This window comes from Leptonotus elevatus, chromosome 4, assembly GCF_054856555.1.
Source record: "Leptonotus elevatus isolate MCC_2025b chromosome 4, RoL_Lele_1.0, whole genome shotgun sequence".
In the NCBI taxonomy this organism is placed as follows: Eukaryota; Metazoa; Chordata; class Actinopteri; order Syngnathiformes; family Syngnathidae; genus Leptonotus; species Leptonotus elevatus.
The window spans coordinates 3,996,259-4,015,546 of record NC_141242.1 but is presented as its reverse complement, the minus strand read 5'-3'; the positions used below and the strand labels follow the sequence as shown (position 1 = coordinate 4,015,546).

Here is a 19,288-nt window from a genome sequence, read left to right as displayed (position 1 = left end):
CAAGTTTTTGTAAGCCTAGCATTGCTTTGCCCAATGGCTCACCAATTGACGCCTGGCATGAAGATTTTCTGTCCCCAACTGCGGTTCAGCACCAGTTTGAGCAGCTTTACGACCTTCACTGGAACTCAGCACCGACTTCACGTTGCTGAGCATCACAATCTTTCGCAAGCTGAAGTTGATAGACGAAAAGCTTTTAACCCTAAATGGAGCATTCCCTGACTGGTGACATCTCGCTGGCTTTGCGCAAACACCTGCTCTAGGAGTTTGATGTTTTCATGGTTTGTCAAGAACAGATCCTACTTTGAGAAACTTGCCTGCCCAGCAGCCAGTCAGTCAAAGGACTCAATAATCCGTCAATCTGTCCTTCTTTTCGTCAAATCATCCATCCATAAAACTTATTTAATTGACTGAAAAACAAAAACAAGGAAAACAAAGCACAATAAAAAATATTTATTGTCCAAAATGAGATATGAACAAAAATACCAAAGGAAATCAGACATGACTCCCAGAAAACAGAACAGGTACAGGTAAATGCAATAACCTAACGAGAGACACACGGGACACAAGGAAAACTGGAAAACTGGCCAAAAACAAAAATCTAACAAAAGTCTCAGTTCATGACACATCTGTCATCCAGCCATCATTCATGAAATCCTATAATCCATCTGTCTTAGATTATTTCATGGTCGTGGCCCACTACTCATTCACTTCACTGTTTATCTGGAAATGTTAGTTACACATCACGAATAGGAGTAATACAAAGTTAAAAGAAGCATGTTGCAACAGCACCTCCTGTTGGCCGGTTTCTGTCAATGTCAACAGCTGACAACTGACGTGCCCTTGGATTTAATTCATGGCCCTCCAAATGCATTTATTTACTTGGGCACGCATATTTATGTGATTATTATTATTTGTTGTTGTTATTATTTCAATGAAAATTTAAAAAAAACAAAATCTCAAATTACGGGTACGTCACGGCCATACATTTTGGAGCTGTTCTTGGATTGTATCTTAGAATTTGACTGAGTAGAAATTGTTTTTCATTGAAGGTCCATGCAAGCAGGCGACCACTGGCACTGACCACTTTGAAATTTTTAGCCTTAGTTGCGTCCCATCAGACTGCTAATCGCGACTGAGTAGATGATGATACAAATGACAAATAAAATGCCGAAAATGATGGAGGCTGCGATGTTGAGCTTCTTGGCGGTAGAGGCGTGCTTTTTGGCCGCCTCAACGTCTCCAACCACCTTCCGGTCTCTCGCCTGAAAGCACACACGCAAATAAATAATTTAATGTTACATAGGAAAAAGTATCCATCGGCTACAGCAGTTTTTTTTTTTTTTTTTGTGTGTGAATGAAAAATAGAGAATTGCATTTGGGTAGCCAGAATAAGGAGTAAAGCGATTATTTGGGGTGGTGGCAGGCTTTTTTTTTTTAATGTACAATTTTAGTAAACAGTATTTTTAATTGACTCACAATACTAATAAATAAAATGTAATGTAATAAATCAATAACATTTGAACTAAATCATGACTGCAGTTTTTTTTTTTAATCCTATATTCAAGTCAAGTCATCTCTATTCATATAGCGCTGTCAAACTAGCGGCAGCTGTCACAAACATTAACAATAACACAATCATAACAATCCAACAAATCTTTTTTTTTTTTTTTTCATTCCTACGTAACGCTTTGCTCAGTTTGAAAGTAAACGAGCAGCCGAATCGTCCATATGAGTAACACACGTCGAGAAAGAATAGTTCATTTTCAGATCTGCTCCTATATTTAATCACATTACTGTTCACGCTGTACATAATGTGACGGTGACTTAAAATATTATATTAAATGTACTTCTCTGCTTGGTTTTGATAACTGCATTTGAATGCTGGCCATGACAGTCGTACTTGGCGAGCAAATTATTTTACGAGATGGTACTTTACGTCCTCCGACAAATTCGATCATGTCGGTCGTTTCACCATGCACGAAAATGCGACCAATTATAATAATAATAATAATAATAATAATAATAATAATAATAAACTCAGTATTAGGATTTTTGTGAGGTTTTGCATGATACGTCTTCACATGGGACACTGGTTGTTAGGCCGGTTGACGTTACAAAACATGTAGTCCACACTAAAATACTTTGTAGCCTGTTATCTTAGTCAGCTGGACGCTCGTCTCCCGACCAGACGACACGGGTTCGATTCCCAGTATTTCCCGTTATGGTTCAGTTTACTTAAAAAAAATATTTTTTATTTTTTGATATTTACATGGCCAATAGGGGTCACTAAACTACAATACGTAACACTTTGTTTGTAATTTGGCACATTTCAAAACGACCTATGTGGTCGGTCGTATTAATTGGAGAACTGTCTACTTGAACCACTAACCGAGGTGAACATCATTATAATAAATAGGACCCTCAATTCCAGGAGGAGAAAATCACTCTCAATGCAAACTTGGCTTCAGCAAGAAAAACAAAAAAAGTGATGACCTGACCTTGATGGAGTAGATGAGCGCCACCAGTCCCAAGCAGAAAGGATTCCCCAGGTAGACAAAAGAGAAGAGGGAGCAGATGATGTAGTCTCGCGGCTGCTGCCTGCTCACATTCTGGGTACTGAACTGGACCAGGGTGGAACCGGCGGGCTGGCCTGGATAAAGGCCAGCGCTTGTGGGCTGTAGGGGGACCGCCACGGGTTCGCTGGCTGCTGGGTACATGGCTGCGACAAATCAAATGCAGCATTTCCTTGATACCCTTTTTATACCGTAAGCTTTCGTAAGTTGACAGGAAATGAAACTTTTTGGCGGTTAGGGACACGATGAACACAATGCATTGTGACGCACACATAAACTAAAATGAATCAATGCACTTTATAATAAGCTGTTAACACGTATTGTTAAGGGGAAAAAAACGTGCAAAAAAAACCCTAAACATGCATATAACAAAGCTTTTTTTTTTTTTTAAACCAACAGCGACTTCATGTGTACTGAGTAACTCATTCACTGCCATTGACGGCTATAGACGTCAAAAATTCATTTGAACTATTTCTATTTTTTATACTTTAATTTTTTTCCCACTTTTGTTAACAAGAGTATGAAAACTTAGATTTTTTTTAATTGAACATTTAGAACAGATATAACATTTGTGATTAATCATGAGTTAATTAGTGAAGTCATGTGATTAATTACAATAAAAAAATAAATAATTGCCTGTCGCCCCTAATTTTTATTATTATTATTTTTAAATGAATGTATGGCAGTGAATGAGTTAATGTGAAGGGCTTCCAGTTTGAAACACACTTCTGAAATAGCAAATTCGTATAAATCAATTCATTATCACTATTCATGAGTAAACAATGGACACGACGACACGCACCCTATTTGAATGACCAACGAACCGATAAACCTTGGTGAGGTTCCGGGGTGCTCTGATGGGCTCGGGGAGTGACGATACGCGCACGTCTATCGCGTCAGCGACACAGCAAACTATTCATTCCTAACAAATAGTCCAATACAGTAAGCCAATATTCTGGCAGAGCTCTGAGTCAGCAGCTGTTCCGGATCTCAAGATTGACACGGTTGATCACGCGGCTTCGTCTGTCCTTCCTTCCTTTTCTCGGTCTCTCCTTCGGTCTCTTGAGGCCTCCCTGATTTTATGTTTTTTGGATTTGTTGGGGTCTGGATGTTTCTTGGGTTGGGGAGGAGTTCTGGTGGGGGGTGTCTGGTCGGTGCTGGATTTCACCTTCCTTGGTTTTCTTTGGTCCTTCCTCGGGTCTCCTGACGGCGGTGTTCGGTTTAGGTGAACGGTATGAGATTTTTTCTAATAGGTTTTTTGGTGAGCTAACAAATACACGCACGCACGCACGCACGCACGCACGCACGCACGCACATACACATACTCACCCACACACACAAAAAATAAATAAATAAATAAATAAAAATAAAAATAAATAAAAAATAAATAAATAAAGAGCAATGATGATGACATTTCCGAATGAACAATACTGAGCTCTTTAAGAAAGAAATAAATAAAAATAAAAATAAAGATTGACACGGTTGCCTATCCCCTGACACAGGATACCATTTTCCAAAAGAGGGGTGCTTTGCGCACGCATGTGTGTGTATGCATGTGGTTTGCGAACCGCATTGCCAAATAAGGAGTTGTTTTTATCTTTGGCGCCCTTCGGGTATTTCCGCAAAGTAAAAAAAAACCCGCCATATTGTATTGCTTTTGCTTGTGACTCGCATACAAACGAAGCAGATTGTTATAGAAGTGAAAGCGAAACGACATTTCATCACATTTTTAAATCAAAATAATCCACACGATCCAAAGTCAAATGAGCTTTTCAATGAGCGGAGATCATCATTTGACCGAGTTGGCCGCCATTGTGACTTTTGACGTAAGCTCGGAATTGTTGACGAGATGTTGTATAACAATCTGTGTTGTTTGTTTGTATAATAATCACCGGCAAAAGCGACACAATCCACCGTTTGTTTTCACAGCGGAAAGGAAACATTTGCATGGCGTTGCATTGGGGAAATATCAGAAATGCCCGGATGTTCGGAATGGTCAAAAGCAATCATGACCATATTTTTATGATGCGCCAGTGCAATGTTTTTAGCGTTCAGCGTTTACTTTTTACTGACGTGTACATTCGACAGCACAGCAGAGAATACAAACCAGTCTCGGGAATTGTGTTTTGATATGGAAGGAAATACATTTAACACTTACGAAGACGAAGAAAAAAGGATGGATTCGATCCATGACCTCTGGGTAATGGGCCCAATGGGTGAGGGGGAGATTCCAAACATCTTTACGAGATACAAATGCAAGAAACTCCTCTCGCTGTTCAAATTCAACAAAGAAACGGTAAGTAATTCTGCGAGAACATAATTGCAGCATCCATTCGTCTGTTAGGTTTGTTGTTTGCTTATTGGTTTTGTCCTGCCTAAACAACGCCTGATTGGTCCAATCGAAAAAAAGATCGTCTGCAAAGGTGTCAGCGGGAACGGTGTCGGTACCAGATGTGATCGGCCTGCCAGATCGTATCGGGTTCGCCTGACGACACGTCACGCTACAGGATTGGCTAGACATTATCCAATTGACGACAAACATTGGAAAGAAAATATTAAAGATGTAATTTAAATAACAAAATAAAATAGATTGAATAAATGATAAATACACAAATTAATTGCCTGAGATGTGACAAATATTGTCAGTTTAGATTGCTAATGTGGTCATTTTATCATTAAGACAATTTTTGTGATGTATTGTGATTTGTGAACTGCTGAAAAAGAAACCAAATCGAAGTGAACACGTCTGAATCACGCATTTCGTTAGCGCCGCTGTACTGACGTCATCGGCAAGCTCGACGGCGCTTCAATCTATTTTTTTTTCTCAAATATTCAAGTATCCTGCTTTTATATTCTTTGGTTTGTTTACGTTTTGACAATTTCAGTCCATTCATTTTGTTATTTAAATTACATCTTTAATATTTTCTTTCCAATGTTTTGACGTCAACCGGATTTATTTTCAAATAACTTTATTGAACAATTGTAAACTGATAATCTCCTGACAATCTTCTAGCGTGACGCCATCGGTAGGCGACCCCGATTCAATCCGGCAGCCCGATCACATCTGGTACCGACAGCAGTACAAGATGTATTCTCCGGAGTTTGAGAACTCACAAATACGAGAATTCATCTTGCTGGCAAGCTCAGGATTCTGCCTGAATACCAAGTTTGTACGGATGAAATTGACCTGTGGGGAAGGGGTGTCATCCCCAGGCCGCGGCAAAGATGCCCCTTTACAAGGTTTGACATTTTTATAAAAATAAACTCATAGTTTATCCGCCAAATTGTTTCCTTTGACATGCTTTGCGTTTATAGTTTACATTTTTTATGTTCAAAGTCCCAGAGTCCTTTTAGCCAGATGTCAATTCAGAAAATGTAAATAGGTAGGCTACAAATCAAAAGCAAAATGGAAAGCAGAAAAAAAGAGCAGGTGTAACTTAAGTGTATTTGCAAACATACTTTTTTATTGCACTGCAACATTGTCATGGTCAGAATTTTAAGTACAGATCAATCATAGATTAACATCCTGCTGGGATAGCGGCGCCGTATTCATGTTGAAGTTCTTGGCGATCGAGCCGTGCGCTTCGACTCCCTCAAAGTCTCCCACCGTCTTCCGGTCTCTGGCCCGGAAGCACAAAATAAAGGTCATTTCATGTTAAAATTAAATAGATTTAAAATATGGCGATACGGCAGGTTTGAAAATAAAATACAATTGTGTTTGTTCGCTTTTTGTACAAATGCATTTTCAATATTATTACCTACTAAATTCAAATGGAAATTAAATTACAATTTTAATTATTACACTTCACAATTACAAAAATCGGCATATTTGTCAATAAAAAGTAAATATTAATATTTTGTTGTTTAAATGTATATATTTGCACCTTTTTTCATTTTAAAATTACTATTTTAATGAATCTTGTTTGATCCAAAAGGTACTTGCATAATTATAGTTTCAAAGAAATGTAATGTCTTAATAATTTTTACATGTTTAAACATTCTCTTATTTTTGTACCAAAAAACAACTGATTCTCAAAATTGCAATTTCAATTATTACCAAATTAATTGTGATTAATATTTTCTTCATAATCGAGCAGCCCTAATATGAACGGTTGGGTGGATCTTGTAACGTGTCGAGTAATGCAGATATAGACACAATATTCATATTCTGGGTAAATGCATATCTAATTTTCTCAATGTAATTTAACATGAACTTTAAAAAAATTTGTTTTTAACAACCCTCAACGTCTAAGAAGAATACGTTCTCATTTCTTTAAGAATTGTACGTGACCTGCCTCTATGACAGCGTGGAAAAAGAACTTTATGACAAACCACCAAAGCAACACTTGTTAAAAAATAAAAATAAAAATAAAAACATGCCGCAAAAATGTTACAGTGGCATACAAAAATGGTAAATGCACTTATTTGACAAGTGATTTCAAGCATTATTTTCATCGAAATTCTCATGACATAATATAGAGTTGGCAAAATGAAATCATTGTGGATGACCTCACCTTGATGGAATAGATGAGTGCCGCGAGGCCCAAGCACAACGGATTCCCCATGTTGACGACGGAAACGAGGGAATTGACGATGTGGTCGCGCGTGGCTGCTCGTCGCACACGTTTGCAACGACCGTGTTGTGTTCGTTTTCGTTGGTGGGCGCCAGCCCAACCACAAGTTTCTAGCTGCGCCCCTGAGAGAGCGGGCCAATTGGAGGTTTGGAGCATGTCGCACGCTAAAGTGGGCGTGTCAAATGAAGCCCTGAATCGGAGCGCGACTAAATGAGGTTTTGTTTGTGTGGATGACTTTGTTGTATATTATAGATTGTCAGCGTTTGTAGTGAGCTTCAAGTTAGTTAGACAGTTAGCATGCTAAAAAATTATTTGACTTTGATTTGTTTTGAGATACGAGCTTTGTGGTAGAATTATTTAAACTTTTATCTCAAGGCACCACTGTATAGTGGACTTTTTAGTGAGCACACGGTATAGTCTACCAGGAAAAAAGAATTGGAATTCCAAATTGTACCAAAACTGGCTAAATAAATAGATAATACATTAAATATGAACATTAAAAACGAATAAAAAAAATAAAATAAAAAAATACATATACATGGAAATAAAAGTCAAAAAGGGAAAAATATAAACATAAAAAACGAGATTAAAAATATAAACATAGAAATAAATATAAATATATAAATACACTGATAAATAAATACAGACAATATGAACATAAAAACAAATAAAAAATATATAATTCAAAAATGAAATACAAAAAATACATATAAATGGAAATAAAAGCTTTTAAAAAGTAAAACAGAAACAAACATAAAAAACGAGATTTAAAAACATAAATATGGAAAAAAATATATAAATATATAAATACACTGGTAAATAAATAATACATCAAATATGAACATAAAAACGAATAAAAAAATATAATTCAAAAAATAAATACATAAAACATATACATAGAAATAAAAGCAACAAAATCTATAAACGTACAAATAAATGCAAACATAAAAAACGAGATAAAAAATATAAACATGGGAAAAAAAAGAAAATATAAACATATAAATACACTGTAGAGTTAAATATCAATCAATCAATAAAAACGCTCTCTTCATACTTATTTCATGCTGCATGCAATGTCAGCATGAAATGCATTATGAAATTTTATTCAAATGAGGGGGCGGTCCTTCATGTGTGTCTTGGCTCGACCTATGTCAGACTCTGCCCGTGCCACATCAAGGGCTGACAATTCATGCCCATGTATCAATGGACCATGTTGTATTTTATTTATTTCCTTCTTTTTTTTATCTCGTTTATTACATATGCATTTAGTTTTACTTTTTATCATACATATATATTACTGTTTTTATTTTCATGTATATATATTTTTAATTATATTTTTTTATATCCGTTTTTATTTTTCCTTTTAGTTGGGGTTTTTTGGCCCTCCATACAGTTGCAGCCTTCCTGTTTAAAATATATTTTTTAATTCTTTTAAAAAATAAAAATAAAAAACGGCACAACTTTATATATATATATATATATGTGTGTGCGTGTGTAAAAAAGTCAAGACAAATTATAACGACTAACCTTGGCCCTTGGCTCCTGTAGTGTTGGAGATGTATTTAACATGCTCAACTCAACAAATGTCCAAGGTGTTGTCCTCATCTATGGGGCGATGTTCCCAGTCAAAAGGCAAATTTGTCCCCCCAAACGGCTTCCATGATTCAAAAAAAAAAACTTGGGACTTGAACGCTAACCGTGATGATTACATATTTGTAATTTACTTGTAAACGAGTGTGAACGTTGCTGTGTATGAGTGGGTGGCAAAAAAAACAAAACAAGACCTTCCACTCCCATCATCTAATCACCTACACCTGTGCTTAAAAGGACGAGGGAGGGAGGATGAGTGAGTGCCTACACTGCCCACCTGTGGCCATTTACCGCAAATGCAAGCAAAAAAAACAAACGTGGCTCCTACACAAACAAGAAGTTGCAGTTATGCATTTTATTAGTCAAAGCACTGTTACATCCCAATCAAGGACTCTGAATCAAGCGACTTTACAAATATACACAAAAATGTTTTAACCTGTGTAACACTTGAAAACATGATTGCGACTTGTGAACACACACACAAGGCACTGTGCTGTATTTGTTATTGGTAGATGAAGTGTTTTCCGGCAAGCGAGCGTTAAGATGATTTGTGCCATTTGTATTCTGGCCAGCGGTTCTATGAAATCAAAACAAAAAATATTACTGTTAATATAAGAATAATATTTCTGGATTGCACGTTCGACATTCTTGTAAAATGGACTTCTTGCAGGTATAGATGCTCACATGAGCACTGCATGCACACATAACAATCACCAACAATCAATATTGTTCATTAAGGCCGACGAAGGCACAAATCCAAAAGCAAAGCAGAAAATGGCGATGAGATTCCTTCGAATATTTCAATCTATTGTAGTTGAAGCCTTGTTAGCATATTCTTCGTTTGCGACCTGTTGCCTCTTTGTTCGTTCCGGGTGCTTTTGTGTCGATCGGACGGGATGGCGCTCGCGGCGCAAAGATGTTTACTACATCTTGGATGAAGCGGCGACGGCCGACGCTCCGGGACGGCTGTACACGTGGACGGCGTTCTGACGCACAAAGAGTGAGAAAAGTGATGTCACGTCACATCATATAACATAAGTGATGTTTCCTACAGGCACAGTGTTTGAAGATGTTTATAGCATCAAACGTCATGCTGGACTGAGACTGGCAGAATTCTTGGAGTCGTTTTTTTTTTTACCTTCTGGGCTTCCTCATTGTACTTGTTGAGGAAGTTCTGAACCCTGTTTGCATAGTCTGCATGGATGGCTCTCAGGTTCTCCACCTGTCCAGCAAGCGCAATTTCAGAGGGGTCCACAAAGTTAACACACACACACACACACACACAAAGAATATGCCTTGCAGTTCTAAAATGCATTGTAAATTAGAACCCCATGTTTTGTTTTAGTGTAGCAGTCGGCAGCGATTGGCAAAATGGCCGCCCTCCTGAGACGGATACAAATGGGTGTATTTTGCTGCTTAATTCATATTACACAAATTCATTCATCGGAATGCTGTGATAAGACAAATGGGTGCGCAAACAACATATTAAGAGCACACCCACCCTTTAAATTTATTATTTTTTATGGGTAAATGAGTAAAATATTCAATTAATATTATTCTATAAATTTCTGACTACAAAACAAATACAAATAATGTGATTTAGAGCATTTATGAACAGAAAATGAAAAATAGTAAAAAATACGAAATAACTATATTTTTGGCTCAATTAAGATATTCCAGAAATGGCATATAATTTTTTCCATTAGCTCATTCACTGCCATTAACGTCTATAGACGTCAAAAATTCATTTGAACTATTCCTATGAGTTTAACATTTTTTTTCCACTTTTGTTAACAAGAGTATAAAAACCTAGATTTTTTTTGGGGTACATTTAGAACAGATCTAAAATTTGTGATATATACTATTGAAGTCATGCTATTAATTTTAATCGCCTGCCGCCCTAAATTTTAATAATCTTAAAAAAAAAGAGATTATAAAAAAAATGTAAAACTAATAGAAATAGTTTTGACGTTTATAGGCGTCAATGGCAGTGAATGAGTTAATAAGAAAATGACATTATTATTAAGATGTCATTTTACACACATTTTCTATTATTTTTTTTGCATTTCCTTACCATGCGCTTCTGGATGAAGAGCTGCGCCCCCTTCAAGGAGCCGGCAAAGTTCTGACAAAGCCTCTGCCGCTGCTCTTCATTCAGCACTTGAGTGTAGAAGTCTCGAACCTGCGACAGAGCGCACGACTTGTAAGAAGTGGCTCAAATATGAAGTGCACGTCACAGTCTTTAATTTTTTTTTATAAATTTTTTACTTTTACCGAAGTACAGGAGTTGGATCGCTTCCATTCTACTTTCAATCAAGTACATAATTTTGTGTTTTTCTACAATATTGCGGAGTGTGAGTCCTTTTGCCACAACAGTTACCTGGGTGACGTTATCTTCGTCGTCGGTGTTATAACGAGCCACGTCAGCCAACACCTTGTAGGACGATTCCACAAACTGAGGCTGAGCATCTGGTGCACTGAAGCTGTTGGGATAGTAGTTTGGATCGCCACCTGGAGGACAGACGAAGTATGTATAATGAGAGTTGACGCCAGTATGGCCGCAGAAGACTTCAACTGGCTCTTATGAACTCATTCAAACGCAAAAACGTATAAATACGTTTTTTTAATACTTTATACTGCACTCCCAAAAACGTATTTATACATTTTAGTTTTTTTATGCTAGAGCGTACAGAAAGCTTTGATGCCGCTTCTGACCTGAAGAGGGCGCTTAAAGCAATGGTAGTTTTTACAAAAAAAAACGGCCAGCAGGTGGCAGCAAAGTAGAAGAGATCAGCCAGGGCCATGTTGCAACAAGCTCTTTTTGAAAGTGTTTTCAACAGGTTTGCGAATAACGATGAATAATTGCTGCAAAACGAAAACAGATACAAATATACTTTTTTTTTTCCTGATGAAAAAAGAGACTCTATTCTTTCTTTTGGCAGGTTCCAAGTTTTTATAGCAATAGAACACAATATTCTGTGGGCCTCGCAAAATTTGTCAAAATCCAGTAAAACAGCCGGGAGCGAAGGGGGTTGCTTCAGTAAAAATGGGCTGGGAGTGAATGAGGTAATGACAAAAAAAACCGGCAAACGTCAACATGACTGGAATCCTCTGCATAGTTTACCTCCTCAAACACTTCTTATTTATTTGAAGCACATTTGTTTATATCAGGGGTGGGCACACTCGGTCCTCGAGGGCCGGAGTCCTGCAGGTTTTGGATGTTTCCCTTCTCCAACACAGCTGATATATGATCAGCCCATCAGCAAGCTCTGCATAATCTTGGTAACGATCCTGTTAATAGGAATCTGCGGGACGCCGGCCCTTGAGGACCGAGTTTGCCCACCACTGGTTTAATTTTAATTTCAATTTGAATTTAATGAAAGATATCTCTGACCTTGGTTGTCAGACACACACATGGGGCCGTCGCGCTGGTAATTGGCCACTCGGGCCCTGTAGGGGCAGTTGACGGGGATCTGCAGGTAGTTGGCGCCCAGACGGTGGCGATGGGTGTCCGGGTAGGAAAAGAGGCGACCCTGAGGGCGGGGAGAGGCGCTCGTGAGTACACACGTAGACGACCTTTAGACGGCTGAATCGTAGGTCGGCATTTCCCCCATATTGGATGTGGAAAAAGGATTGGGAATACTCCCAAATTGTGTGCCGCTTGAAAATGTGCCAACCGTTTTGAAATCAAAGCCTCCGGTAAATCATGGACACAGAATAAATACTGGATATTTCAACACTTAACAACATGTACCTGCAGCATCTTGTCAGGACTGGCCTCGATGCCCGGCGGCATGTTGCTGGGGTCGTATGCCATCTGCTCCACTTCGGAAAAGTAGTTGACCGGGTTTCTGTTCAGGACCATTTTGCCCACGGGGATCAGCGGGTAATCTTTGTGCGGCCAAACCTGAAGGTGAGATTTGTCATTTTGATTGGTTTTTTTTTTTTTTTGGTATAGGCCACTTTTCAAATAGTGAGTTTAACTTTATTTTTGTTTTATCCACTTAATACTATTTCCTATGCGGCATTGTTATTTTTATTAGACATTTATTTTTATTATTATTATTATTATTATTATTATTAATAATGTCACCATCTCTGCCAAGGTTTGGTGGGTAATTATTATAAAAGTATACAATTTGGAACCCCAGTACAAATACACTTTTTTTTTTTTTTTTGCCTTGGTGGAGGTATGTGCTCTCCTTTTGTCCAAACACGAGTCTAAACCGCCATTAATTTCTGCTTGTTGAACGCTGCCTCACGCAGAATAAAACAAACCCGTGGTCACTTGGAAGCACTTTTGTACCTTGGTGAGGTCGAAGGGGTTGAACTGGAACTTCTCGGCCTGCTCGAAGGTCATGACCTGAATGTAGAAAGTCCAGGACGGGCAGTTGCCGTTGGCAATGGCGTTGAACAGGTCCCCGATGGCGTAGTCCGGGTTGGTGGAAGCCAAGCGTTCCGCCTCCTCCACGGGCATGTTCTTTATTCCCTGGTCCGTCTGAAAGACGACACATTGTCATCATGAGGAGCTTAAATGGGATCAACTATGGGGAAATGTGATTTTTTTTTATTTTTATTTTTTTTTATGGCTTGTATGCAAAGACTTGGGTCTTTGAGATGAAGACTTCAAGTGACCTTGAAGTGGAACTTGCAGTACACGGGCTCTCCGTTGGCATTGATCAGCTTGAAGGTGTGCGAGCCGTAGCCGTTCATGTGGCGGAAGCCGTCCGGCAAACCTCGATCGCTGAACAGGAAGGACACCTGCGCATTACACAACAACAAAAAAACGAAACATGTTTTGGATTATTTGTATTTATTTTCAATTATTAAAAAAAAATAAAAATTCTTCATGGATAATTTAAGTAAGGGAGAAGGAATTTTAGTTTTTGCTTTATTGTATCTAATATGTATTTTTTTTTGGGTTAATTTTTTAATGTTTTGCATTTTTGTACTGCATGTTCAAAATAAACGTGGACTCAATCAAACAATTTTGCATCTCACGCTGCACATCGCTGACCTGGTGCAGACACTCGGGCCTCAGGCTGAAGAAGTCCCACACCATGTCCGGGTCCCTCATGTGCGTCTGCGGATTGCGCTTCTGCGTGTGGATGAAGGACGGGAACTGCACGGGTGGGAAAAGCATCACCGGTCAACACCCATCTTACATTGCTGAATATAAAAATGGTGCGCATATTTCTCTTTTTCTTGTCGTCGGACAAGACAAGAACAGCTAACGACAAATACTACAAGTAAGTTACAGTTGCAAACTGATTAAAAAAATTCTACTTCAGCCTGTAATTATAAGACAATTGCTCAAAAGCTAAATTCATACACTGTACTACAGTATAATGTATCATTTTTTCTTATTAAGTTTATTTTTAATTGTGATGCAGAGGTGGCAAATCCAGGTCCAGAAAAAAAAAAACCCTGTCACAGTTTGGCTTTAGCGGGTGCTAGCTAGCTAGCTCCCTAGCTAGCTCCCACGGTGCTCGTTTACCTGCTAGCTAGCTAGCATCAACGGCTAAAGCCAAACTGTGGCAGGGTTTTTATTTTTTGGACCTGGATTTGCCACCTCTGAATATTAGTTATTACAAGTTCAGAATAAGATCAACTACAATTATTATTTTGATTGATATCATAATCATGCAATCTTTCCATTAAATATGTCTCAGGACCAGCAAAAGGGGGGGGGGGGGGGGCTTGGAGTCAGGAAGGGCAAAAGACCATTAAATTAATTATATATATATATATATATTTTTTAACTCGGCCAAAACGTCACAAAAAATGATGACAGTGAATAAGAAAAGAAAAAAGAAACATGTTCACATTACAAATAGCTAAATGGGACTATTAGGGTCTCCCTAAAAGGACAAAAAACATTACATCAGGATTTTAATGTTGCAACATTGCAAGAAAAAAACAAGTGACTATTTTTAAGGTAAACGCGGTATATTAACAGTCGTAATTTTACGGGAATATTATACTATTATTATCATACTATATTTTCACGAGTAAAGCAATAACACTATCAAAAGAAAAGTTGGAATTCTAAAAGAATAAAGTCTGGTATTTAAAGTCGTTTTTTATGCTAGAGATTGATTCAGCCTCTCAACTGCAAAAAAACGGTTAATGCAATGGTAGTTATTACACAAACGGCCAGCAGGTGGAAGCAGAGTACGAGATCAACCAGGGCCATGTTGCAAACATGCTGATTTCCCCACAGATTTGCAAATAATGATGAAACTTAGCTATATTCTTTTTTTTTTGTTTTCCCCCACGACCCCCCGCCCCCCATCTACCCCCGCCATCCACCCCAACCCCAGCCGCCCCCAGGCCCCCAAGCCCCCAGACACCCCCCCCAACAAAGCCGACCCCCCGCACCGGCGCCGAAGAGGGGCCGGACCGAAACTTAGCTATATTCTAATGCTAATTGCTGCAAAACGGAAGCAGAAATAGCAATAGAACACAATATTCTGCGGGCCCTGCAAAATCCAGTAAAACAGCCGGGAGCGAAGGGTGTTGCTTCAGTGAAAATGGCTGGGAGTGAATGAGTTAAGAAGAAAGTTTTTCCCTTCAACGCTGGCCAAAATATTTCTGGGATGTGCTCGTAAACTTTAAAGTATAACAAGCATTACAATCAAGCGTTGTTTTGTCAACATGAAAGACCTTCATTCAGAAGCGCGACCATTTGCTTGCTCTTGCGCAACTCACCAGCATGGCGTCTTTGATGAAGAAAATGGGCGTGTTGTTGCCTGTCAGGTCCCAGTTGCCCTCATCCGTGTAAAACTTGACGGCAAAGCCCCGAGGGTCCCGCACGGTGTCCGATGATCCCGATTCTCCCGCTGGAACGCAGCACAATTCAACATTTAGTAGAATGTCACAATGGAGCGCAGACCTCCACCAAGGCCCAACAATCAGAAAACATCTGGTAAAGGAATGATTGATCAACTCCAATCCTGTAGGTGGCAGTAATGCGGCATGTCTGCACACTGACCCACAGTGGAGAAGCGGACAGCGATGGGCGTCACTTTGCCGACGTGCTCGAACACTTTGGCCTTGCAGTATTGGCGGATGTCGTGAGTCACCTCAAAGTAGCCAAACGCTCCTGCAGGCAGAGAAATCGTCCGTTCAAATAGTTGACAACAAACATGAAGATGATTATTTGCAACATTTTACGGTTAACCCACACAAGTGCCTACCATTTGCTTGATGTCTAAGTGGATTTATCATTACAATAACAATACATATAGCTCAACATGCATTGTGTCTGTCATGTAAACAGCTTAGCTTAGCCCATTTTTAACACAGGAAATAAAAAAGAAATGTGTACAAGGGATACGGAAGCGTATTGCATTCACTTGAAAAAAAAGTACAGTTTTTCTGACTAATTTTTCTTCCTGTTTTATTGGATATTTTTTCCGTTTGTAATTTTTTTCGGTTTAAAAAATATATATTTTCCTCTGTTTCTCTAAATATAGGTTTGTGTTTTTCTGAGTAATTTTTCCCTGTTTTATAAAATATTTTTCTGTTTTTCTGAATTTTTTTTCTTAAAGGGGTTTTCCCTCAGAGATTAGAGGACAAACCACAATAAAGTATGCACATTCATTATTTTTATTGAGAGCCAGATATTCAGAAAAACAGGAGGAAAACGTATTTAATAAAACAGAAAAAAAATAATTCCGAAAAAACAGGAGGGGAAATTATTTTAAAAAATAGTTGAAAAAATGACTCAGAAAAACAGAAGCTGGTACTCTGTTTTTCAAAGTAATTTTAATTTTTTTTTTTTTTTTTTACCTCTGAACTCCAAGTGACTTGTTGCAGACTCGCTAATGTCTGACATTTTTCCCGCATATCTCCAACGTACCTTCAACTATGTGGCTCAGTTAAGGTAAGTAAACTAACAATTAAGTTTCTATGGAAGCGTATTGCATGCGGAAAGTGTCCGCCATTAGTCTGCAACAAGTCACTCGGAGTTCAGAGGTTAAAAAAAAATTACTAAGTAATTTCCCCCCGTTTTTTAAAATAATTATTTCCCCTGTTTTTCTGAATATTTTATTCTGTTTTTCTGAATAATATCTCCCCTTTTTTGGGGGAATTTTTTTTTTTATGACTGAAAAAAAATATGCACTAAAAGAGAAAAAAAATACACAAAAAACAAAGCTCCCCCAAAAATTTGTCAGAAAAACAGGAGGGTTTTTTTCCCCCAAGTAAATGCAATACGCTTCCGTAATGAGTGACTATTGACATTATAAAACCTCACATTCTTAACTGTCACACAAGTGCAAACAAAATAGACTTAACCCGTTTTGCATTATGAGTGTGTCGATCGAGCAAGGTTCTGGATATGTGTGTATTGTATAGCGGCAGATCTCACCTGCCCCTTTGGCGTGCACCACCCGCTCGGGGATGCGCTCGCGGTTGAAGTGGGCCATCTCGTCGGTGAAGACCACATCCTGGACCAGGAGGGGTCCCTTCGGTCCGGCCGTCAGCAGGTTCATCTTGTCTCCGATGGGATTGCCGCCGCCTGTGGTCAGCTGCTCTGGCCTCTGATCCACACATTGACATGAAGAGTCTGTTGAACGCTAATGTTTGCTGGCATTAACCAACTTACGTGCAATGATACAGCACATTTTGTCCCATCAATGGTTACGCATTTTGTCACGAATGCTTCTGGCGTTAAAAAAATATCTGTCTAATCCGAAAAACAAATAATCGGTAAAATGTGTGCGTGGGGGGGGGGTTTCAGTCGTTTTTAGGTCATATTTTAGCATTTTTTGGTTGATGTTGGCAAATAGTAAAGTGTTTTGATTGGCTAAAAGTTGAGCTTGCACTTAACATGTAAAAATTTTCCCCCCTTTTCACTTCTCAGTATGAACACTTACGCAAGTTACTGAAAAAACGATATATTTTAAGTGCAGTTTTTTTTGTGTGCAAAGTTATCAAAACGAAAATTTGACAGTAATAATGCATTTCTACTTTTTCAGAATCTGGACTTTTTTTTCTCTCTTCTTTTTCCCAAGATCAGGGCTCAGGAATCGGTACCAAGAGTCTTTTTTATTTTTGGGTGACTTGTTAATTAAATAAAGATGATGTGTACTTTTGCCAATTGCCACCTCAAATAAACATTCGCTTATTTGCGCTGTTTGCATAATGGCCAAGGTTGAAGTCCGCTCATAATGAATTCCTCTGGTGTGAACAATGCCCCACTTACTGCATTGCTTTTCTCCTGTTATAGGACAAAATCTCTCTTTTTTTGCACCGAATAATAGCAAATACGATGCAGACAAATGAAAATGAACGCTAAACAACAAATAGTGCAACGACAGAAAAGTCCATCTATTAATATTGGGCGTTGTTTATCACGCCTAACCAGAAATGACCTGATAACGTTTCGCTACCCCAAACGACCTCTCACCCATTTCGCCCTCGTACGAACCTGAGAGCCTCGGTTTTGTTTCCATATCTTCATTTGATCAGTTGCTTTGTCTCGGCTGTCAGCCATGTCGGCAGGTGAGTGAGCGCGGATCTTGTTCTCGGGTTAAACCTCTGGAGCGCTTTTCACTTCTCTGTTTTCTTACAGACTGGCAGCCAGTGTATATATTTCTATTTTGTTTCCGGACTTTGCTCACTATGGCCCCGCCCCCGCTGGCTTCCGCTCTTCTGATTGGCCACTATGCAAGCTGTGGACCTACTTTTGGGACGAGAAGAAAAAAAAAGCTATCCAAATATGGATTATTGGTGTTAAACTTTAGTGACTTTAATAAATGACCAGCATGGATTAAACTGTGGTCCTGGGCTGAAAATGAATAACCTCTGGCTGTTAATTTGAGATACCTTTGGACAAGGATATAATATTTTTTTTACTATTTACATTTTAAAATATATAGCAGTGTAATATAATACAACGTAAAACAGCTTGTTAGATACAGTAGCTAGCTAAGCAAGCTTGACTTTAAATATAGAAAAAGGGTATTTATTTTATACATTTTCAACTAAACCAGAAGACATTATGACAACGCATACAAATAATTTCCTAGCAAACTAACGAGATAGTGTTGAGAGTCTTCTGCCCAGATTTATTTGTAACTGTTTAGATTTAGTCATAATTTTAATTTCCTCAGTAAAGCTTGGCGAGTGTTTGAATAATGTCTCCAGGTGTTTGAATAATGTCTCCAGGTGACGGAATGTCTGAAGGGCGTCCTCTATTCCCACACCGATGGGCCATTTGTCTGGGGTTGAAGAAAATGTGTTAATATGATTTCTTTGCAAGTCTTATCTTATGCTAGGTGACGTCAGGTCTGAGGCCGACTATATTTCCACATCAAAAGGCTATCTGTCAATGTGTATTGAATGCTGTTAAAGTCTGTCTTGGCTGGGGGGGTCGGGGTGGGGTGGGGTTTGGTGTTACCGCCTTTCTTGCTAGTATAAGAATATTGCAATTGTCAGCAATCTTGGCACTTGTGATGAGAAGCAGCCATTTGTCTGTCATTCATGAGTGTCCGGAATATTCTGTAAAATAAATCCTTCGAAGGACCTGTTCACCGATCTCCA

General features: G+C 38.6%; 2 protein-coding genes and 1 long non-coding RNA gene across 3 annotated transcripts; all 3 read right to left on the bottom strand.

The window, feature by feature from the left end:
- Positions 1-435: 435 nt before the first annotated feature.
- On the bottom strand, positions 436-2,717 carry LOC147175043 (dispanin subfamily A member 2b-like). Its single transcript, XM_086074692.1, has 2 exons — positions 2,499-2,717; positions 436-1,262 (listed from the first exon to the last, which is right to left on the bottom strand). Exons 1-2 carry the CDS (start codon positions 2,715-2,717, stop codon positions 1,101-1,103), a joined length of 381 nt encoding a protein of 126 aa, XP_085930818.1. The 3' UTR covers positions 436-1,100.
- A 3,293-nt stretch (positions 2,718-6,010) lies between these two features.
- Positions 6,011-7,426, bottom strand: LOC147175042 (uncharacterized). Its single transcript, XR_015094717.1, has 2 exons — positions 7,088-7,426; positions 6,011-6,193 (listed from the first exon to the last, which is right to left on the bottom strand). It is a non-coding gene; the product is annotated as an uncharacterized LOC147175042 (long non-coding RNA).
- A 1,651-nt stretch (positions 7,427-9,077) lies between these two features.
- cat (catalase) lies at positions 9,078-18,342 on the bottom strand. Its single transcript, XM_086073279.1, has 13 exons — positions 18,174-18,342; positions 17,112-17,283; positions 15,732-15,842; positions 15,449-15,579; positions 13,755-13,859; positions 13,373-13,498; positions 13,044-13,235; positions 12,492-12,644; positions 12,132-12,270; positions 11,118-11,248; positions 10,812-10,919; positions 9,876-9,959; positions 9,078-9,723 (listed from the first exon to the last, which is right to left on the bottom strand). The coding sequence occupies exons 1-13, from the start codon at positions 18,237-18,239 to the stop codon at positions 9,661-9,663; spliced, it is 1,581 nt and encodes a 526-aa protein (XP_085929405.1). The 5' UTR covers positions 18,240-18,342; the 3' UTR covers positions 9,078-9,660.
- Positions 18,343-19,288: the final 946 nt, after the last annotated feature.

Excerpts from the sequence above, each read along its gene's own strand:
- cat (XM_086073279.1), bottom strand. The coding sequence starts at position 18,239 with ATGGCTGACAGCCGAGACAAAGCAACTGATCAAATGAAGATATGGAAA. Across the intron at positions 17,284-18,173 it reads AACAAAACCGAGGCTCTCAG|AGGCCAGAGCAGCTGACCAC; the intron begins GTTCGTACGAGG and ends TGTGTGGATCAG. Across the intron at positions 15,843-17,111 it reads GGTGCACGCCAAAGGGGCAG|GAGCGTTTGGCTACTTTGAG; the intron begins GTGAGATCTGCC and ends CTCTGCCTGCAG.
- LOC147175043 (XM_086074692.1), bottom strand. The coding sequence starts at position 2,717 with ATGTACCCAGCAGCCAGCGAACCCGTGGCGGTCCCCCTACAGCCCACA. Across the intron at positions 1,263-2,498 it reads CGCTCATCTACTCCATCAAG|GCGAGAGACCGGAAGGTGGT; the intron begins GTCAGGTCATCA and ends GTGTGCTTTCAG.